Raw genomic sequence first — 24445 nt, forward strand, 5'->3', positions numbered from 1 at the left:
CTTGTTTCATTAGCACAGCACAATCTACTTCTTGGGCATGAAATGTTAGGGAACAATGTACTAAATGTAAACGCTATCAGTTGTAATATTCAAATGTTGGTGACGAATGATGTTATGTTTCATGTATATTCATTGTGATGGTATTCAATTGAGTCACAACAGCTCCCGGACGCTTCCGCCGTCTGGTTCGGGGGTGTGACACCGATAAACACTGCAGGCGCCTTGGTGATGCCAAATGGCATCACCACGAACTTGTAATACCCATAACGAGTCCGGAACGCGGTCTTCTCCATGTCCTCCTCTCTCACTCTCACCTGATGATATCCGGACCTCAGATCGATCTTGGAGAACCAAGATGCACCTTACAAATGATCAAAGAGGTCATCAATCCATGAAAGGGATAACAATTCTTCACCGTTAACTTGTTCAACTCCCGATAATCAATGCACATCCGGTGTGAACCGTTCTTATTCTTGACAAACGCTATCGATGCTCCTCATAGCGAACTACTCGGTTTGATGAAGTATTTGCCTAATAATTGCCGAAGTTGAGAGGACAACTCTTGTATCTTGGGCGGTGCCAAGCAGTACGATGCCTTGGCAATCGGGGCGCACCTAGCACTAAATCAATCCTGAACTCAACCTGCATCTTAGGAGGCACACCGTGTAACTCCTCCGGAAACACATCAACAAACTCTCTGACAAATGACACTTCTAAAACCGAAGTCTGTTCCCCAACCCGAGTATCAACCACATAAGCAAGATAACCCATACACCCATGTTGAATATACTATCGAGCCCTGGCTGCTGAACAAAACCCTAAACCAACCCTTGTACTTTCTCCTTAGATAACCAATTCTCCCCCACTTAGGCTTCAAACTATTACCCGTTGGCCCTTGCAATCGATTATAGCATCCAACCCACTCAACCAATCCATCCCCACTATCACGCATACATCCTCCGTAGGGATAGGGATCAAATCAATCAGATAAGGCACCCCGAAGATCTCCAATACACAACCCTGATATACACCGGATGCAGAAACCCCGTGCTCAGTGGTGATAGAAACCTACAGCAGATACTCCAACTCACTAAGGGGCATACCAAAATCCATACTAAAAGATCGAGACACAAAGGACCGACTCACGCCGGAGTCAAATAACACAAGAGCAGGCAAAGAGTTTACTATGAACGTACCGGTCACAACATCTGGCGCTGCTCTGGCCTCATCGACAGTGAGCTGAAAAGCACGGCCTCGAGCCCATGGGGGCTCCACCCTCCCATAGCGCCCATCGGTGATCCTCAGAGTGGCTGGCACTAGGGCCTGCGCCGGCTTGGCGACGAGCAAAGGACATTTGACCTTCATATGGCCAACCTGATCACAATGGTAGCAAATCTTGGTACTCAAAACTGGGGCCGACTAGCGACAATCCCTTGCATAGTGCCCATCCTTGTCATATTTATGGCATCCATAAATAAGCTGACAAGGGCCCTTGTGACCATTGTCACAATTACCATAAGTGCGGACCCTAATGCTCCCAGATCTCATATTAGCAACCTTAAACTGCTTCGCTGCAGGATATGACCATATAGGAGCCTACCTCTGCTCCCTTGTCTGGAGATCCATCTCAATCTCACGCCGCCTTGCAGCCTTCTGCAAATCAAGAAGTGATCATAATGCTGAGTAGACACGAACTGGAGGATGTCCGTCTTGAGCATGCTCAAGTACCGAGTCATCTGAGCTTGCTCCAAAGCAACAAACTCAGGGCAAATCATAGCTCTCTTTGTGAACATCTTGGTGATCTCCGTCACTAACTCAACCTCTTGTCTTAAATCTAAGTACTCCTGGGCCAGCCTCTCCTGCTCCACCAAAGGAACATATCTCGAGCGGAACATCTTAGAGAACTGCTCCCATGATACTGCAGCTCTCTGCTCTGGAGTGTATGAACTAGTAACCAACCTCTACCAATCATTCGCTCCAAACCGAAGAAGGTTTGGAGTGTACTTGACCTTTTTTTCAATTGGGCAAGAGCAAGTAAAGAAGCATCCTCAACATCTGATAGCCACCTCATGGCAATGATCGAATCCTGGACCCATCAAATATCAGGAGCTTCGTATTGTCGAAGTCCCGGTACTGGAAAGTCCTCCCAACGCTAATCCCGGTAGCAACAACGGCTGCGGTGGTTGCAACAACAACAACCTCAGAAAGTGTAGCATATCAGTCATCGAAGAACTCCATCATAGCGGTCTTGATAGACCCAAACAACGTCGATATCTGCTCTAAGACAATAGAAACAACCTCCTCACGAATGATTTCCCTAACCCGGTCCTCAGTCATTCCTGGCCCATCCTGGCCACCTGTTCCGGCTCTAGATCCGGATCCCGACTCGAATCGCCTTGTAACCACCATACTAAAAATAAACAGGGAGATGTTAGATGAAACACATATTATACCATAGGAACCAGTTCCCAACAAACCCTAGGGGTTGTGACTTCCCTGCTACGCGTACGGGTCCTGTGCTTCTGGTAATACGGGCACATACGACCTTCCACACCTACCAATATTTATCTCAGAAGATCATCACAACGACCCTAGCAACACTAACTAGAATACGCCTACACCATATTCTCACTTCCTAGAGAAAGGGTAGACATCCCTTAATTGGTCGGCTGACCCCACATAATTCATCCATAAAACTTTCACCAACCCTACAACACTTGTGTATGCTAATCATACATAACACTGTTGTTTTTAGTGGTTTCTTATGATTTATATTTGGGAATTTGATGGTTCGAGATGGTATTTTAGGGTGGTGTGGGTCTAATATTATATTATATTATATACTGATATAAACCGTTCGAGATGGTCAATCTCCAAGATAACGCCAATTTGAGATGTCTAATCTCCCAAAGAAATAAGAAACACAAACATAGATATTTTACTGATAATTCTTCTCATCCCCAAAACAATGAAAATACACCCAAATATATAACAATGCAAAAGTCTAAAAACTAGGAAGTGGAAAACATAGCTAACCGTAAATTAACTTAACTAGTCTAGTCTTTCAATGCAAAATACATTAAACAAATAATTAAATAAAATGCAAGAGAAGTGGAAACAGTAACATGCAAGCAAGACGTGGGTGACTTTCATCCAAGGCGTGGGTTCCATGCAAAGTTATTAGTGACACTCCAGAAACTGTTGCATACTATGTCACCACAACTTATCCATTTAATGTATATATCAATATATGATGGATCAGGCTATGGAGGTGGCCTTGTGTATAAGCGTGTATCATATACAATACTAATAAAACAAAATAAATGAAAGAAAATAAAAAATATATAAAGGACAAATCATCCATTTTAAGATTGACATGGGCAACGTATAAGAAACCATGCCAAAAAGTTTTTTTTTTTTTTTTTTTTTTTTTTTTTTTTTTTCAAGATGTACAGGAAACAACATACCACAATGACCAATTATGTAGTTTTCTCGTAACTGTGAAGAGGCAGTCATCGTCCAAGAATATGTTTGTGATGGGATTCTTTGATTTTGTATATCAATGTAAAATCATGCACCATGAATACAGTTCAAAGGAGAAATAGTCAATATGTGTGCATGGTTAGGTGTTAAACAGTCCTTAAGCGTGGAAAAGAAAAGACCATTGATGGTTGACGTGAGGGTTGTAACGAGATGAAGGGTCTGATAGCAGCAGGAAGTGAGGGGGGGGGGGGGGGGGGGGGGGCATATAAATAATAATAATAATAATAATAATAATAATAATATATTAAAATAAAGGAAAAATAGTCCTTTTCATATACTTTAACATAAGGGTTGTTAACTTCGACGATCCATGGACCAAAATTGTTTTGGAAAAAAATAATAAGGACCAAAACTGAAACTCAGTTCTTTTAGAGATCAATACCAAAAATATTAAGTAAATACAGTGACCAAAAATGTAATTTACTCTGATCTAAATTAATCAAGTTTTAAGTAAAACGTATTTAAATTACTATCTTTGGCTGTACTTTTACATCTTTAATTGTATAAATCTAATTGAAATATATATATGGCAATTATGGTGTGAATAACACCAAAGTTAGGAACTTTATTTCATATTTTTGGACCAATTTAATTTAAAAAAGATACCCATTTCATTTATTGAGATCTTGATTTAGATGTGTTGGGTTGGGTTGGCTCTTTGTGTTACGGGTTCCTATCACTTTCATGTTTGAAATATAAGATGTTACATGTTAATGTCTTATTTAATTTTGTTTTGGAATCGGAAATGTCTTATTTAATATAAATTCAAATTTATTGTAAAGTTTGACGACCTTTTATTTATACTTTTAAGTTTATATGTTTACTTTGAGGATACTTGTGTTGTTGCGAGAGACACACGAAGAGGGTGCAGTAATCCCGGACACCGTCCCAGATTCCCTTTACTCAATTGCGAATCTATAACCAAAAAACATGTGGTTTCTTATGTAAATGAAACCGGAAAAAAATAAAAGATTAAAAAAATACTAGGGGTGGCATTTCGGGTCGGATTGTACGCCTTCATATATTTAACCATAACTTCAAGAGTTAAATAATTAATAAAGTTCTTACAATCGAACCTATGATGTCTTATATCTTGAAAAATATCCATAATTGTGTTGTTATCGATACTTTCTAACACATATTTTTGATAAAAATGAAATTAAACTATCACAACCCTAATTGGATCATGGAGGTAGGAGGCTGGTCTACTGGAAGGGCATAGGGTTGACGTGGTGGCACCAGACAGAGAGGTGAGTGGGCGACGGTGGCCAGACGGGAAACAATAGTAGCAATTAACGATTGGGCGACAACGTGGATGATGCGTTAGGAGATATCGATCAAGCTTCAGCATTCATTCGGGCGATGTTTCAACCCTTTGTTCCTATTTTTTTTGTTTAATTTAAATGGATTAGATTTTTGTCTAATGATTCAATTTTATGATTGAAGAATTGGGCTATTCTTAGTAGATTGGAATATATTTTAAAAATATAGCTTCATACATTTTGATACAAACTTTTGTCAAAGGTTAAGTAGATCCTTGAAAAATGATAAGGTAGATCCCATTTTTTTTTTATATATATCTTATACTATTATTAAGAAAAATACATGGGATCTAGGTCCTACCTTGATTGTACATAGCTAATGCCCCCAGAGTACTATGTCCTTACGAGATTTGCATGACGAGTTTCTTGCTACTCTCTCCCTCCCCTCCTTTTCTCCTTCTTCATTCTGTACTTTCTACTTTTTTTTTACTTGTAACAAAAATGTTTGGGAATAGAAAAAAAATTGATGTGGAGTTGATATAATATTTAAGAAATGTGGAAAATAAGAGAATAGTATTAATAACCCTAACATTTGTCATTGTTTGATCGTGACATAGGTTCCAAGTAAACATGGTTTTTAACACACGGTCTATATGAGTTATATATTTTGAGAAATAAATTATGGGGATAATGTTTATTCTTGGTCATTTTTTTTTACATGTTTCACCAATAAATTTATCTAAAGTGTTTAATAATTATCATGATGACTGCTAATTAAATGTTACCCAGTTTCCAATGACTTTTCCGGCTACCAATAAACTTCTGAAGGTAATTAAGTGTAGTCGGACACAAAGTTTTTGACCATAATAGAGTGGATAGAAAAAATATTTACCATTTTAGTGTTCTTTCAAAACTATTTACCATTTTAGTGTTTTTCTCATTTTTCTTTACTTTTTAGTTTCCTTTTCAGTTTTTTTTTTTTAATTTAAATATCTTATTTTTCTTTTTTTCTTTTTTATTCCACCTTTTTATTGTTTTTCTCATTTTTTTTTTTACTTTTTAGTTTCTTTTCAGTTTTTTTTTTAATTTAAATATCTTATTTTTTTCTTTTTTATTCCACCTTTTTATTGTTATATATATATATATATATATATATATATATATATATATATATATATATATATATATATATATATATATAGATATATTTAAATAACAGCTTTCATTTTAATTTTTTTTATCCTTTTTTTACTGTTTTTTAAATATATATTTTTTTATTTATTTTTTTTGTTTTATTTAAATATCTGATTTTCTTATACAACCTTTTTACCATCAAATTTTAGCCTCAACATTAAAAAATTATCAAAAACCACCACTATAATCAAATTTTAAGGTGCAAAAATTCCAACATTCACATACAATGTTTTTAAAGTGAAAAAAAATCTCAACATTGTTTCTTACAAAAAAAACACCACAAAAAAACTCCAACATTGTTTATTACAAAAAGAAAAACATCACAATTAGCTTCATCTTGAACCGGTAAAAAATCATTACCTGTAAAAAAAATAATAATAACAAGAGAATAACTATAACAAATACCATAAAAATATATATTTTTTTTAAATTACCTTGGCATAAACGGACATCGTTTTCGATTATGTCCCGGTTAAATCCACGTGCTCGAGAATGGTTGGAGAGTCATCCACTTAATAGATGTCCGTCTATGCCAAGGTAATTTAAAAAATAATATTTTTTTTACAGGTAATGATTTTTTACCGGTTCAATATGAAGCTAATTGTGATGTTTTTCTTTTTGTAATAAACAATGTTGGAATTTTTTTGTGGTGTTTTCTTTGTAAGAAACAATGTTGAGATTTTTTTTTCACTTTAAAAACATTGTATATGAATGTTGGAATTTTTGCACCTTAAAATTTGATTATAGTGGTGGTTTTTGATGATTTTTTAATGTTGAGGCTAAATTTTGATGGTAAAAAGGTTGTATAAAAAAATCGGATATGTAAATAAAACAGAAAAAAATAAATAAATAAAACATATATTTAAAAAACAATAAAAAATGATAAAAAAAACTAAAATGAAAGTTGTCATATATATATATATATATATATATATATATATATATATATATATATATATATATATATATATATATAACAATAAAAATGTGGAATAAAAAAGAAAAAAAAAATAAGATATTTACATTTAAAAAAATGAAAAGAAACTAAAAAGTAAAGAAAAATATGAAAAACAATAAAAAGGTGGAATAAAAAAGAAAAAAAGAAAAATAAGATATTTAAATTAAAAAAAAAACTGAAAAGAAAACTAAAAGATAAAGAAAAAGGAGAAAAACACTAAAATGGTAAATAGTTTTGAAAGAACACTAAAATGGTAAATATTTTTTCCATCCACCCTATTATGGTCAAAAACTCGTCGGACACATTTAGTCATATTTTTATACATATTTGATATATATATATATATATATATATATATATATATATATATATATATATATATATATATATATATATATATATATATATATATATATATATATATATCAATGAGTTTTTTTAATAGATGTTTTACAACTTTTTATTACAATTTATACAATTTTTTTTTACATATGTTCATCTATATACTCTTACATATTTAATTGTATGAATGTTTTTATATGATTTATTGGTTATCATAAATTCGTAAGGTTCAACTATGTGGTCTCGTATATATCGTTATCATGCATGTAAGGTTAGAAAAAATAGAGATTAGTGTTTGGACCGGATCAGGACCAATACCCGGACAAATATAAGTTCGATTTTCAGTTCCTTAAAGCTCACTAAACTACTTTGTTTTTTGAACAGGGTCGGGACACCACTTCCCGAGTTTGGATCGGCTTGCACTGGAAGTTTAGGAGCTTTAATTTGTGAAAAATTTAAAAGATGTACATTGCATTCGTTTGAAGTCGAATTGATATGAAATCTTTTACATAATGTATTTTAAAGTTCATACTTGAGTTTAGACTATAATTTCATCATTTTTGGTTTCATAGTCAATGAGTTACCGTCCATCGAAGTCGGGATATCAAAGTTGAAAACTTTTCTGTTTTTTTTAGCTTTAATTTGTATTTTGTAAAACTTTTAAAAGATGCATATTTGATTTGTTTGAAGTCGGAATAATATTAGATCTTTTCCATCATGTAGTTTAGAGTTTGCACTTGAATTTAGACTGTAATTTTATCATTTTTTTTGTTCAATATTAAATGAGTTACCGTCCCCCGAAGTTGGGATATCAAAACTGAAAGATTTTTAGTTTTTCAGCTTTAATTTGTAATCTGTGAAAATTGTAAAAGATGTGTATCTTATTCTTTGAAGTCTGGTTGAATATCTTTTCAAGTATGTATTTTAGAATTTGTACTTGAATTTAGACTATAATTTTGCTACCGAGTCAATGAATTGTACCATACTCAACAAATAGTGTGTCGGTGAAACATGTCAAAGAATCGGAAAACCAACATCGGTATGTGTCACTAGGTTCTGTCCGTAGTTCACGAAATTCTCTAAAACTGGTCCGGTTCCAGAACTCATTCCGGTCCGGTCTAATTGCTAATCATTTTCCATATTCGTATTTATAAAAATATAAAAAAACAAAACTTAGTAGTAAAAACTTGTTAGTACAATTAAATTTTTAGAAACGTAATTTAATTGAAAAAAGACATAAAAAGTAATACAAACAAAAACATAATTTTTTTAAAAAGAAGTGCGACCTTCAATTTATTTAAAAAAAAAGATTATAGAGTTAATTCTCTTCTTCATGAATCCTAGAGAGAATCGGTGGTTCGATTTTTCTTTTTTGATTTGCAAAGAATGAGAAATGATAGTTCAAACTCTCTCTCTCTCTCTCTCTCTCTCTCTCTCTATATATATATATATATATATATATATATATATATATATATATATATAGTTATAAATTCAATGTGATTAAGATAATTTAAACCAAACTAAACTAGTAACATAGTCATAGATAAAGAAATTTGATGGAGAAGAAAAAAGATTTAGAAGAGATATGATATATTTTATATCTTGTGAAATTGTATGATCATATTTTTGCAATAACATATTATTTATACTACAAAAATTACATATCATATGTCATGTAAATAGTATGATATGATAGTTTTCACCAATTCACCAATTATTGGTGTCATTCACAATTATTTACAACACTCGTCATTGGATGACACAATTTCAGATTTAGAGTTCAATTTTGAAGTACTGCCTCATTAAAAACCTTGATAAAAAAACCTAATGGGAAAAAACTTTAACGAAGGGGAAAAGAGTGAAGTGTATAATTGAATCCCCCTCAATTAGATTTCTATTACATTATATTTTATGCACATGTCGCATTCCAATGTCATGGACATGTTTCTTGAAGATAGTAGTAGGAAGTGATTTCGTAAAAAGGTCTGTTGCATTGTTGCTGGATTGAACATATTTGATTTCAACTTGATGGTATTTTATAAGCTCTTATGTGTATTCAAAAACTTTGGAGGTATATATTTTGTCTTGTCGCTCTTGATATATCCTTCTTTCATTTGAGCGACACATGCTGAGTTATCTTCATAAATTAAAGTTGGACCTATATCCTTTTCAATTCCACATGAAGTTAAAACCAGTTGTGTCATCAATCTTAAACATGTACATTCTCTATTAGCTTCATTTAGTGCAATTATTTAAGCATGATTTGAGGATGTGGTAACAAGTGTTTGCTTTTGAGAACACCAGAAAATTGTAGTACCTCCATTCATAAATACGTATCCAGCTTGAGATATAACTTTATGAGGGCCAGAAAAAAACATGCATCTGCATAACCAATCATGCATTGTTTTGAATTGTTAGGATAAAATAACCCTAAATCACTAGTTCCTCGAAGGTATTATAAAATATGCTTAGTCCCATTCCAATGTCATTTTGTTGGGGATGATCTGAACCTTGCTAGTAAGTTTACAGCGAAAGAAATGCCAGGTCTAGTACAATTGGTAAGATACATAAGAGCTCCAACTACATTAAGGTATGGTACTTCTGGACCAAGGACTTCTTCATTTTCTTTACATTAACGAAATTGATCCTTGTTAATATTTAATGATCTAACAACCATTGGAGTGCTTAAGGGATTGACATTGTCCATATTGAAACGTCTCAAGACTCTTTCTGTGTAATTTCATTGATGAACAAGTATTCCGTTAGGCATATGCTCAATTTGTAAACCAAGACAGTATTTGGTTTTTCCAAGGTTTTTCATTTTAAATTCTTTCTTCAAAAGTTCAATCACTTCAAGGATCTCTTTATTTTTTCCAATAATTTTTAGATCATCAACATAGACAACAATGATCACATATCCAAATGTTGTTTTCTTAATAAATACGCATGGACAAATAGTGTTTTTTTATAATCTTTACTTGTCAAATAATCGCTTAAATGATTGTACCACATGCGCCTAGATTGCTTTAACCCATACAAAGATCTTTGTAGTTTTATAAAATACATTTCTTTGGGTTTTGCAATTAATGCTTCAGGCATTTTAAATCCTTTAGGAATTTTCATATAGATATCACTATCAAGTGATCCATACAAGTAAGCTGTAACAAGATCCATAAGATGCATCTTTAAATTTTTAGAGACTTCCAAGATTATTAAATATCTAAAAGTGGTTGCATCCATTACCAGTGAATAAGTCTCCTCATAATCAATTCCATGTCTTTGAAAGAAACATTGAGCAACAAGCCTGGCCTTGTATCTTACAATTTTGTCTTTCTCATTTTTTTTCATACGAAGATCCATCTATACCCTAATGATTTCACAATTCCAGGTGTGAGAATAATGGTCCCAAATACATTTCTCTTGTTAATAGAATTTAAATCAACTTGCATATCCTCTTTCCGTTAAGCCTAATCATTTCTTCTTTGACAGTCAATGACAGATTGTGGTTTGGGATCACCATTCATAATATCACATGCAACTGAATAAGAAAATATTGCACTTTTATTATCAGTTTCATTTTGGTCAAATATTCATTTCGTTTGACCATAATTTAGTGCAACATCCTCCTTTCCTGGGGGAATTTTGATAATTCATGTTTCTCCAGGAACACTTTCCTCATGATGTAGTGCGTTTTCTACTCCTCTTCTTTTTTCATGGGTTCTTATCCTTACAACTAAATGGCCTTCCACGCTTCAGGCGTGTTTTAGACTCTTGAGTGACTCTATCATCAAATTGTCCATGTGGAATTTCACTTCGAGCTGGAATACTGACAGCTGGTATATATATATGATTTAGTCACTCTTTTTGTGTCAGTAAATGCATCAGGTAATTGATTTTCCATTTCTTGGAAACAGATTATCTTTTGAACTTCCATTTCAAATTTCTTTGTGCGAGGGTCAATATATGATAAGGAAGGCTCATGCCATGAAACATCCTTTTCTAGAATCTTCTTTTCTCCCCCTAATGATGGGAAATTTGCCTCATCAAATTGGCAATCAGCTAGGCATGTTGTAAAAACATCATCTGTTAATGGTTCAAGATATCTTATAATAGAGACTGACTCATAACGAACAAATATTCCCAACCTTCTTTGAGGATCCATTTTTGTTCGTTGTGGTGGTGCAATGGGGACATGTACTGCACACCCAAAAAATCTTAAATGGGATATATTTGGCTCTTGATCAAAAGCAAGTTGTAGGGGAGAATACATATGATATGAACTTAGTCTCATGAATATCAATGATCTAACATGTAAGATTGCATGACCCTAAAACAGTAACAAGAAGTTTGGTCCTCATTATCAATGGTCTAGCTATTTGCTAGAGACGTTTAATCAGTGATTCAACTAAACCATTTTGTATGTGTACATGAGCATCTGGATGCTCAAAAACAATTCCTACATACATACAATAGTCGTTAAATGTTTGTGAAGTAAATTCACCAACATTATCAAGTCTCACTCTTTTGATAGTATAATTAGGGAAATGCGCCCTTAACTTAAGAATTTGAGAAAAAAACTTTGCAAATGGCATATTACGAGTTGATAATAGGCAAAACATGAGACCATTTGCTAGATGCATTTATTAAGACCATAAAGTATCTAAATGATCTAGATGGTGGATGAATCAGTCCACATATATCACCATAAAATCTTTCTAGAAATCTAGGTGACTCTCTTTCAACTTTCATTGAAGAATGTTTTATAATTAACTTTCCAAGGGAACAAGAGGTACATGGCCTTACGTCGTTGGATTGAGGGAAATTTTGGTCCTTCAATGGGTGCCCATGCGTGTTCTCAGTTATCCTTCACATCATTGTTAATCCTGGGTGGCCCAACCTATCATGCCATAAATTGAATGTTCCAGGTTCACAATGTTTTCCTTTGATTACTATATTTGATTTAATCATATGTATATATGTATAATGCAAACTAGAATCAAGTGTTGGTAGTTTTTCAAGCATATGGTTTTTTATCTAAAATATACATATATTTCTTATTTTCAATGGTCACAGTTTTTGTGTCATATCCTTTGAAATATATGTCATTAAAACATAGTAAGTTTCTATTAGACTTTGGAGAAAATAAGAGATTTTCTATACAAAAGCTTGTACCATTTGGTAATATAAAATGAGCTTTTCTAGTTCCCTCTATCAAGTCTGTAGGACCTGATATTGTATATATGATTGTTTTTGTTGGTACTAATTTTGAAAAATATTTCTTTGATTTTAGAATAGTATGCGTACCACCACTATTTGGTATACAAAGATCTCCAACCTTTTCTTGGTGTTGTGCTCCAGTTGCAATCATATAAAACTTCACACATGAAACAAATAATAAGTAAATAAATATAATCATAATAATTATTATAAAGAAAGTTCATTTATTGTAAGAAAGACATTACATGAAAAACAAATAAAGGACAAACAAGTTTATGTCACACCCCAAAACCAAAACGGTGGAAACGTTCTGGGGCGGAGGATGTCATGTAATGTATCACAACAATGCAAAGTAGTAAACAAGCAACAACATCATCCATTGCATTAATAGTATAATTTTAGTTACAAGGGTGTTCTTTCATAGTTTAAGACAACAAAATGAACAATCAAAATAAAAGACTAGTCTGAACTGCTCTGTCTTCACAAAACCCGATCGTCGTACCTGTCTATTTGTGACCTGAGAATACAAGTTATTTTGAAAGCGAGTATCAGCCAAAAAGCTGATGAATTCATAAGTATTAATGTGTCTTTGATTTGTAAAACTTGTAACGAAAGTCTTGACATTGTTTTGAAAGAAAGTTCATACAAGTGTGGAAATGTTTGTAAGTAAAGGAAAGCATTTGAAAAACCCTAGAAATCCCTATGATTCCTATTAGTATGGATGAAATCTTCTACCAAGACCTAACTATTTTGAAAGTAACAAAGATGGTTTTTCCCTTGTATGACTACTATTAACAATATATATATATATATATATATATATATATATATATATATATATATATATATATATATAGTCTACCTCATCCTTTATGTGAATGTATCACAAAATAAAAGTAATAGGAAAAATATAGCCATGTAAGTGTTTATCCTTTTGTATTAGGAATCAACCCAACATCGCGACTGCCGAAATAGTAATAACCTTGGACGTCCGTAGATGTTCATTTTCCTCTGTAGCTAACAGCAGGGTGTAGGAATGGTTAATCCCATAAAGGTACCCTAATATAAGTATTAACCGTAGGCATCCGTAGATGTTCATTACCTCTGTTGCTAACAGTTGGGTGCCGGAATGGTTAGTGCCATCTAGTAAGTAAGTAGTATTCTCACGAGACCTGCTGTAAGTAAGTAATAATATGATAGGTAGTCCTTATTCTACATATGAAACTAAAGGTGACTTCCGCAACGAATCTCTAGGTCGAAATCCATATTTATTACCAAATCATATAAGCCCAAAACTATATCTATAATAGCTTACTAGGGATATATGAACGTATACCTTTGCTACCTAAAGGTACTGAACTGACTGACTAGAACTATTATGTCCGTATATGTACACATGATATATAACTAATATTTATACGACTTTCGGACAGATACTCGATACCCTACCAGACCACATCCCAACGAGGAAAAGGAAATAAAGCGGGTTATCCTTCCTAAGTCCTTTAAACATTACTTATATAACTATACATGTACAGGCATGCTTTTAACAAAGTATCTATGTAAGGGTATCCAAGTAAGTGTATTCATGTAAGTGTACTCAAGTAAGTGTATCCATGTAAGTGTATCCAAGTAAGTGTATTCATGTAAGTGTATCCAAGTAAGTGCATCCCTTCATATATCATTTAGTATAGACTCATGAATGAACTGAATCTGGTGTATTCCTTGTATTTGGAGTGGTAAGTAGTATCTCCTAACTATACCTATAATAGTTACTAGTAAGGTACAAGTATACTGAAGGTATGCCTTTGCTAGCCAAAGGTACTTAACTGACTGAGGGTACTTTTATGTCTATATATGTATACATGATATATAATTAATAGTTTAATGACCTTCAGACGGATACTCAATACCCTACCAGACTGCATCCCAACGAGGAAAAGGAAATAAAGCGGGTTAGCCTTCCTAAGTCCTTCAAGCATTACTTATATAACTATACATATATATGCATTTGATAATATAAAAGCATAAAAGGAGTTTTATAAAGCCTTTGAAAAAGATTAATATCTAAGAAAAGTTCGACTTGATGTCGGTTTATAAAGCGGTTTGATAAAGAGTTTTGAACATATAAAACCTTTAATGAAACATTTTAAGAAATCTGTTTGGTAAAACAACTAACGTATAGTAAATCTAATTGCATGTTAGTTATTAATCACATGTGATTGATATAATAAGTAGCATGATTCAACCTGTATCCCCCCATAAACTATTTAAAATCATTTAGAAACATTTAAAAGGTTAATTCAAGGGGTATGAACTCACCTATAGCAAGTGGTCTGGATGAACTGAAGATGTAGGATTGCTAGGTGTCAAGTGAAGTCTTGAGCACACTCTATGATCCTAGTTACTATATAATAGACATATGTGTAATCTAATTAGTCAATTAATAACTAATTAATCAATTTAAGACACTCTAGGACATGGGAACACTTTGTTTCAAGTGTTAAAGATCACAACGGTTGCAACCAAGTGTTGTAGGGCATGGCTAGTGAGTGTAGGGTTCAAGGAAAACTCCTTTAGGGAGTTTACGGTTTTGTGGTCACTAACAAAAGAGTTTACGGCCATAAGCTCACACACTTATGACCATTTGTTGTTTTGAAGCCTAAAAAGTTGTAACGCCCCGATTCTCAGGTAATAATTTAAATAAAAATATTTTTGGGTTTTTGGCCCTACTCGACGAGTTGGTTGCCCTACTCGTCGAGTAGCAGCGGGTCGGATCGCGAATTAAGTGGCCTACTCGGCGTGTCCTTTGTTGGACTCGACGAGTAGGAGCTGGAGAGTGAAACCCTAAGTTTCGGGGTTTGCACCCCTATTTAAAGAAGCTCAATCCTCTTTCAGTTCTTTGGCAGCTCCTTTTTCATCTCTATCTTATGTGTGTATGTGCCCTTTGTGTGTTGAAGTTTGAGAGAGGATTTTTGGTGGAAAAGTTTGGTGAATAAAGTGATTTTGGCAAGGATCTGGGAAGAGATCTGATTTCTTCCTCTGTGGACATCTCTTGGGAAGGTAATTGGCCATTTCCCTCAGTTATTTCAGTTAGACCACATCTTTGAATGAGTTTTAGGGTTTTTGAAAGGGGATCAAGTTGGTATGGCAATATATGGGCTAGATCTGAAGTTGTAACTTCGGATCTGGACCCTCTTTGGATTATTCGAGCATTAAGTTCCAGCTTTAGTCAAGTTTAAGGTCCCCTTGGTCGAGCACCCATTAAGAGCTTGGTTTTGGCATTTGGAGCTTGTAAGGCAATGCATGCACGTAAAGTTTGAAACATTACGTGATAAGCAGGCTTAAGGAAACTAGATCTACAATTTGGGACCTTGCCATGGCTTATAAACATCTGCATGTTAAATTGACTGAAGGAACTCGACGAGTCGCAAAGCCGACTCGGCGAGTCATATGAAGATATGCATTGGACCCGACGAGTTGGATGAACAACTCAGCGAGTCAGTTGAAGGAAGCCGTGAACTTGACGAGTTGGTTGAACAACTCGGCAAGTTAGATGAAGATGGTCACGAAACTCGACGAGTTGAAGAACAACTCGGCGAGTTGTATGAGTTTTAGCCAAGGATATGTTTGCATGTATACCCGTCAAGTTGCAAGGAGGAAACTCGACGGGTGGCCTTGAGACTTGATTAGGATTCGAAGGAACTCGATGAGTCACCCTGATGACTCGGCAAGTTAGTATGTGCTTCATAGACTCGGCGAGCCGCCAAGTGTACTCGGGGAGTCGCCGAGTGTACTCGGTGAGTTGAGGTCAACATGAACTGGTGACCTTGACCAAGGAATTTGACCTTGATCAGGGATTGACTAGTAGGTTATGGGGTGTCTCGTAAGAGTAAGAACTTATGAGTATATTTTGCTACGGTTATAAGTGGTGGAGCCAGTGTCAAGTGATCCGATAGTTGGAGTTCGCATTTCTATCGACATCTGCGAGGTGAGTTATCCTCACTATATCGATAAGGTCTACGACACCAAGGCCGACCCTTTATGATTTACATCCTGGGTTAGGATGGTTGCTTTGTTATTGCCATGTTAGATTTCATTCTGGTTTAGGATGGGTGTTATGTTATTGCTTTGCTAGAATTTATCCTGCTTAGGATGGTTGTTATACTAGAAATCGGTAGTTATGGTATGCTGCATAAGATTCTGATCTATTGGATTGGAATCAAAATAGATAGTATGTTATGCTTTTATGGCCCATGAGGATTGGTATGTTAGTGACCTGTTAGGTCGATACTCTAGCTATGAGTGAAACTCTATGATTGATGGTCAATGAGATAGATATGTTTGTTATGTGTACATGCCAGTATATGATAGTATGTGTACATGGTTAGTTACTTGTTGGCTGGGTTGAGGCGGTCCTGCTTTGTGCTGAAGGCCAACACACCCTTTGAGCGGTCCGGGGAGACTATAGGCCCAGTAGGGCGGACCAGTTCGGCCGATGGCCCGGTATGTATGTTGTTTGATTGATCGTATGGCTATGGTTTCTGCCAGTGTGGTATTGGTATTTTAGGGGTAGCTCACTAAGCCCTCGGGCTTACAGTTTTCAGTTTATTGTTTCAGGTACTACAGGAGAGCGAGGGAAGGCGAAGGCGTGACCGTACCGCTCCTCATCCTCATGATCTATTTTGGGACACTCTGATGATAAATGAATTCAAAATATTTTGTAAAAACAAATACTATTTGACTCTTTTGTTAGTATTAAAAGTTTAAATTTGGCGTAATTTATGGGTGTTACAAAAGTCATTTCATGCATTCCTACTTCATGTTTAAGCCTTAAGAAGTGTATGTGGCATCAATACACTCCTAAAATGGAGTTTACGGCCCATGGACCATTTCTCCATGTGTTTGCTGCCGTAAACTCCTATGGAACATGGTATTTTGGTGTTTTCAAGTCTTAAACACTTCAAGGTAAAAGTCTAGGCTAGTTTCTAGGCATTAGGAAGGAATATGGTGCATTATAACATACTTTGGGGTGTTTACGGTTTTGGGAGATCCCCAAACTGCAAACACATATAAATGGGGTTTCTTGGTGATTTTTGAGTGCTAAACACATCAAGGGAAGGATCTAGGCATGTCCATAAGGCATTGTGAAGGACTAAGGCATCCTAAGGCACCTCACTTGGTGTTTATGGTTTTGGGAGCTTCCCAAAACCATGAACACCTTGTTCTTGGTGTTCTTGGGTCATTTCCTTGATGCAACAATGTATAACAAGCTTAATAAGACTCTAGGATAGAGGTACTTACTATTTGGAAGCTTGAAATGAGCTAAAAGTCCAAGAACACTAATGTGTGTTCTTGGTGTTTTGGAAATCTAATCAAAACATGAAATTTGATGGATTAAAAGATGTATAATCACTAGTTGTTATGATCGAACAACAAATCAAGCCAAGAAGTACTTACGTTTTCGGGAAATCGGGTGAAAGACGGAATGGTAGTTGAGAGTGTTTGGAGTTTACTCTTGAGATTGCAAGTTAGAAATGAAGTATTTTGGGGAGTAAACTCATGCTTAAGGCATGAGTTTACGGTTTTTGGAGGGATTTACGACCCAAACATAAAAGTTTGGCCGTGAATCTCTTAACTACGTGGTACTTGCGGTTTTGGAATTTCAAGATTCGAGATGATATTTCCTTTCACCCGTTCATTTAAAGAATTATTATTATTATTATAATCAAACGAACGTTAAATTTACTTTTAAATAAATAAAAATGAACTTGACTTATAATTTGAAGTGATTGACCTTAGGGTTTGACCGAACGAAAATTTCGGGTTGTCACAGTTTACTAGAACAATAATAGAAATTTTTAGTTTATGTCTTCCATGTCATTGTAGAACTCAGCAAAAGTTAGCGAATAACATTCAACATTATCAATGAGGTTTGCTTCTTTTCCTCACTACAAGAAAAAAGGCCTTTTACGACGCGCAAAATACGACGCTCATTGATCTATGTTACGCAAAGGAGAGTGACATTAGAAAAATGTCATCTCTTCAAAAAATTTAAGGATAGAAGACACGCATTATTGCGCGCCCTTAAATTAGTGTCTAAAAAAAACACGGAGGGCACCTATAATAAAATGCGCGTCGTCTAAGGATGTCGCTTTATATTTTTTAATGGAACGCGCGTTCCATCCTTTAATAGTGGGGGAAAGGGGGAAATGAAATTCTGAAAAAATTAAAAACCCCGCCATGCTCTCCTCTACCTTCTTTCAATCGTTCTTATCTCTCTCTCTCTCTCTCAATCAAATACCAAAAATCGACTATTGTTGGAACTAGGCCTCGGGCTCACTTGACCTCACCAAAGACTACAACGATTGTTCAAGTTTACAAGCCCTAGGTTAGATTAATATTGAAGTTTAGTATGATTCTAATTAGTTGATTTTGTTTAAAGCTTATCTTACACGAGATTAACCTCTTTTCTTTGAAGTCTCAGAGATCTGAAAAGAAGGCTACGAAATTTGTGAGAAAATGAAGAATTCAATATCAGATCAAGCCTTTTTCATCGAGAGTGAAGATTATGAGGAAGACAAGGACTCCATTAGAGGTGAAGACGATGGGAATGATTCAGAATTTTCAAATTATTCTGACGATAACCCTCAACATCAAAGAAAACCTAGTTCCTTAAACCCATCGTGGCCTCAAAGTTACAGGTATGACCCCATCTCACTTTTTTGGATTCTACTTTAATTCGTTATACAATCAACAATTTATAAGATTCCGCTGAAATTCTGTAACAACAACTGCATTCAGATATATATATATATATATATATATATATATATATATATATATATATATATATATATAAATAAGGCCAGTGCTTTAAGAATTGAGGAAAGCGGGTCTTGAAAATTTATGAGATTTTTTAAGGAATTTTCTTAGAGTTATGAGGATTTTTTTTAGGGAATTTGAGATTTTGCCAAATCAGCGCTCTGATCATCTCTCCCTTTCTCCGAATCTATCCCTATCTTCTTCTCTAATCCAATTCCCGAAATGGAGTTCGAATCCAACAATATTTCTGAAGACAACAACAACAATCACGGATGGCAGAAGGTTACTTACGCTAAGAAGAACGTGAAGAATCAGCCTAAGCAGCAGGTGCCTCAACCGAAGGCGCTTCCAAACGGATCTGTTGTCGCTGGTAATGATAATGTCTTCACTGCTATTGAGAAGAAATCGGAGGAGCGTAGGAAGGTTATAGAAGCACAGAGATTGTCGATTTATGATCCTGCTCCTCCTCCGGTTAAATCGTCAAGGAAGAAGAACTACTCCGATTATGAGGACAGCGATGAAGAGGTTGCCAATGGTGTGGCTGGGAATGATGATGTTGAGGAGAAGAAGAAGAAACCGAAGAAAGTAAAGAAACCTAAGGTCACAATTGCGGAAGCGGCGGAGAAGATCGATGTCGACGACCTGGCTAGTTTTCTGTTGGAGGTGACGGTGAGTGAATTTTATATGTTTATTTTCTACAATTCAATGTTTTGATTGAGGTTTCTCTCATTACCATTTAAAATTCAACTGATTTGCGTACTGTATAGGCTTCGATCGGAACAGGAAGATATGTAATTAAGACATTTCTCTGTAGTTTTTTGTTTGGATTCAGCTTTAATTACTGTGTAGTTTATCAAAGTTTAGTATAGTTCTAGGATGAAAATTATTGTCAATATGGTTGTAGATTACATACACAACTTCATTCTCACACAATTTGATTATTAGTTGAAATATAGGAAGCTAATCTTTGTAACTTCTTTGTATGTGTTCATAGACTTCATTCGAGGCACATCAAGATATACAGTTGATGAGGTTTGCCGACTATTTTGGACGTGCATTTTCTAGCGTGACTGCTTCACAATTTCCCTGGGTGAAGTTATTGAGAGAATCTCCTGTTGCTAAGGTTGCAGATGTAAGTTCTCCTCTTAGACTCTCTCTTCATATAATGTAATTCAAAAGGATTCGAACTTATGCTGCCAAATTTTAGGCCCTGTGAGTGTGTTCTCTACTAATTAACATGATATCATCGTATAAAGATTTTGAAATCTGAATATTTCAAACTGTTTGTGTATGATTCAGTGCTTTTTGTATCAAAATATACACTTTTACTATTTTCCACACACACACAAAGCTTCTAATCCACTTTCTCTCAAGTGCAGAATCCTGTGTCACATATTCCTGAGGCTGTTTACAAAACCTCAGTTGATTGGATCAACAAACTATCCATGGAAGCCCTTAGTTCTTTTCTCCTTTGGTCCTTAGACAACATTCTTGCTGACTTTGCAATTCAACAAGGTGGCTCAAAGGGATCCAAGAAAGTTGCCCAAAAAACACCCTCAAAATCTCAGGTGGGTCTGTTTGTAGTATTAGCAATGGTGTTACGAAGGAAACCCGATACGCTAATTACCAGCAATTTAAATGACCATCTATGTAAAATGACATGATGATGCACTCCTGAAACAGGTCTGACCAATGGCATCTATATTGGGTATCTACATAGATTGGATCCACAAACTGTTAAGTTGGAGCTAAGATGCAATATATTGGAGGCTACACACACATTTATACATATTCTGTGATTCTTTGCTTTATTAGTTCAGTTGTTTAGGGTGTGTGGGGGTATTTTCGTAATTAAAGGAGATCAGGCGACAACATGATGGATGGCGCTACAACTGAAACACACTTGAGTGACCATTTGTATAATAATGTGTCGACTACTTGATACTTATATTGTAGAAAGCTGTGTTTCAACCATCACAAACTTGTGAACACATAAACTATCCAAAATTGGCCTAAATGAAGAGAAGTGGCAATTTACTTTCATTTTATCGAGTGTTGTAGCATTTTTAATTTCGGTCTTTAAAATTATAGCATCATATTAAATACAAAACGGCATTGGGCCGATTTGTATTTGAATGCTTATCTGCTTCCTCAGTTAAAGCTAACCCGTATGGGTATCCCGAGATGCGGCCCATAAGGTTTATCGAGTCTCAAATTATAATTCCATTTGGCCGGACAATTGAACATGAAGAGGTAATGAGAGATAAATCCTTCCATTTTTTTAGTCTTGTAGTTTATTAGTCTTGTATCTAATTTTTACTTTTTTAAATTCATTAGAATTCTAGTTTACTAGTCTTGTATCTAAATTTTACTTTTTTAAATTCAATAGAGTTGTAGTTTATTAGTATTGTATCTAATTTTTACTTAAAAAAATGGTAGCTATGTAATTGCGTTCCAATTTCCTTTCAAAATTTATTCGTGTATTGCCTTTGTTTTCAAAGAAGCGTGTACTTTACTCCGGTTGCTGGAGCATTTAAAAGAATTGCAAATTTGAAAGAATTGTTTTCATGTTGCTGGAGCATTTAAAAGAATTATAATGTAGGTTGGAGCTGAGAGATTTGACAAAGAATATCCATATGGCATACATCACAATTTTGGTAAAGAAAGAAAGAGAACGGTAATAACGCTTCAATTTTTTTGAAACCATTTTACTTTCTTATTAACTGGAAAAGTGTTTAATTTTTGTGAATAACAAATTGTTCTGTATCAAGATTTTAAATTTCTTCTATCTAACAAGTTGCTATCTAACCCTGCAGGAATGTTAGCAATGTTCATGAAGCATGCTTTGCCAATGAAGATGGTAGCTTACATTAGCACATATATCAATGATGGTCCTGAATGTTTGACTTTGAGATGCCCAATTCCATCCTGTGGTGTTGTTGTTGGTGTGGACATGGTCAATGTGAATTGGTAAATGTATTTTTTTAATTTTATAATCAGGATATTATTTATTTGGTTTGGCAAATAACATGCAGAACTCCAAGTTCCTTTAGTTTGTTTCAAAGATGAGTTGTGGGGAATTGACTATTGAGGATAACCAAGTCAGGCCTGCAAGTGGGTGCAAGTGGGGACTGGGTTAATAAATATCTTAATCTTATCAACAGGTATCATATTTTGGCATGGCTAGAAGCTTTGGAGGAAACGAGACTCAAGCAAAAGTAAACACACAGAGAGTTGTTAGCACATAGTAAGCTAGATGATGCAATTGTATATAAATGAGTTCATTTTTTTTATAACATTTACTTACTTTTGGAATAATTATTTGTATTTGATATATTAGTGAAATGAATTATCTTTGTTATTTATGGTATTTTATTTTGTATTATGACATTTTTAATGTATTATTTAATTTGAAAATTAGTAAATCTATAAATAATACTTTGTTTAAATATCTAAAATTACGATACGCAAAAATGTGTGTCATCTTCATTTATGACATGGTCTTTCTTGACAGGGGCTTTTTTGATACGCATTGCGTGTCATTAACACGCGCGTCGTAAGGTTACGACACGCGAATGCGTGTCGTCTTCCTTTATGACAGGGCCTTCCTTGATACGCATTGCGTGTCGTAAACGCGCGTCGTAATTGCGCGTCGTAAATGCACGTCGTCTATAGATGACGCGCAAAAGCGCGTCGTCTCTCTTTATGACAGGGCCTTCCTTGACGCGCATTTGCGCGTCGTCTGAGCCTGTCACGACGCACAATGAGCGTCGTAAAAGGCCTTTTTTCTTGTAGTGCCTTTTCCTTTAATGGAATCCTGACAAAGTTGAAAAAGATGTGCAGGTATGCAACAGGTGCTTGAACAATGGCCTGTGCTACCACATCTATAGCATGAACCATCAAATTTTTGTGAGGTACCAGTATCATTCCTTGCCACTTTGGCATTGTCTTGTGTATGGACATTGTTTCTTTGTGAAGAATGGTAATTATTCATTTTCTGGCCACGACCACGATTATCAATTTGTCTATGAAAAGAATTATGGTTTTGATTTTGGCTTTGGTTTCGATTAAAATATCCATGACCTCGTCCTCGACCACGACCACACCCTCGTGCATGTGTATTGTTTCGATGAGTAGCATTTGCTTCAGGAAGTGCTACTGATCCTGTTGGACGAGATTCATGATTTCTCATCAAGAGCTCATTTTTTTGCTCTACAACAAGCAGACACGCATTCGGTTCAGAATATCTTGTGAACTTTTGCAATTGATATTGTTGCATCAAGGCAATGTTTGTTGCATGAAACATGGAGTAAGTTTTCTCCAACATATCTTCATCAGTAAATTCATCTCCATAATACTTGAGTTATGAACATATTTTGAACAAAACTGAGTTGTATTCGCTTACCTTTTTGAAGTCTTGAAACCTCAATGTTCTCCATTCATCTCTAGCATTTGGAAGTATAACTTCCTTCTGATGATCAAATCTTTCTTTCAAAAGATTCCAGAGAATATTTGGATCCGTATCATCAAGATATTTAAATCTCAACATTTCATCAATATGTTTATGAAGGAAAACTTGTGCTTTCTCCTTATATTGTGCTAAACAATTATTAAATTTGTATATAGCATTTGAGATTCCCATGGATTTAAGATGCATTTTTACATCTATCATTCATTGCACATAGTTTTTCATACTAACTTGAAGGGTTGCAAACTCGAACTTTGCAATGTTGGACATATTGTAACTATAAATTTTAAACAAAATAAAAATTTAAATTAAAATGAATTTATTTCAATAACTATTACACAAAAAAGAAGCGCTAAAGCTAACATTGCATACAAGCCTAAAAGTAGATGAAATTTCATATTATCTTCGATGTTAAGGATTAGGATGAAAAGTAACATGACTATTACAGTCATGATTATCACAAAAGCATGAATCATCTTAAAGCTTGATTTCATGAAATTGATTTGTTTGATAGAAGAGAGAAATATTTGTTGTGGGTAGAATAAGTAGTGTAAAGATGTTTATTTATAGTAAAAAATATAGTTGTTGTTTTTTGTTGTTTATAACCGTTTCATATATATCCGTTGGGTATAT

The 24445-nt window shown here is 34.7% G+C and overlaps 2 protein-coding genes across 2 annotated transcripts; one reads left to right on the forward strand and one right to left on the reverse strand.

Annotated features, from left to right (window-relative positions):
• The first annotated feature begins 19503 nt into the window (after positions 1 to 19503).
• LOC128126905 (uncharacterized) lies at positions 19504 to 22318 on the forward strand. Its single transcript, XM_052765074.1, has 6 exons — positions 19504 to 20013; positions 20339 to 20476; positions 20724 to 20994; positions 21500 to 21597; positions 21947 to 22021; positions 22142 to 22318. Exons 1-6 carry the CDS (start codon positions 19567 to 19569, stop codon positions 22316 to 22318), a joined length of 1206 nt encoding a protein of 401 aa, XP_052621034.1. The 5' UTR covers positions 19504 to 19566.
• An 832-nt stretch (positions 22319 to 23150) lies between these two features.
• Positions 23151 to 24001, reverse strand: LOC128126907 (uncharacterized). The gene is made up of 3 exons (XM_052765075.1): positions 23750 to 24001; positions 23263 to 23701; positions 23151 to 23161 (listed from the first exon to the last, which is right to left on the reverse strand). Exons 1-3 carry the CDS (start codon positions 23999 to 24001, stop codon positions 23151 to 23153), a joined length of 702 nt encoding a protein of 233 aa, XP_052621035.1.
• Between the last annotated feature and the right edge of the window lie 444 nt (positions 24002 to 24445).

Source organism: Lactuca sativa, chromosome 6, assembly GCF_002870075.4.
Source record: "Lactuca sativa cultivar Salinas chromosome 6, Lsat_Salinas_v11, whole genome shotgun sequence".
NCBI classification, from domain to species: Eukaryota; Viridiplantae; Streptophyta; class Magnoliopsida; order Asterales; family Asteraceae; genus Lactuca; species Lactuca sativa.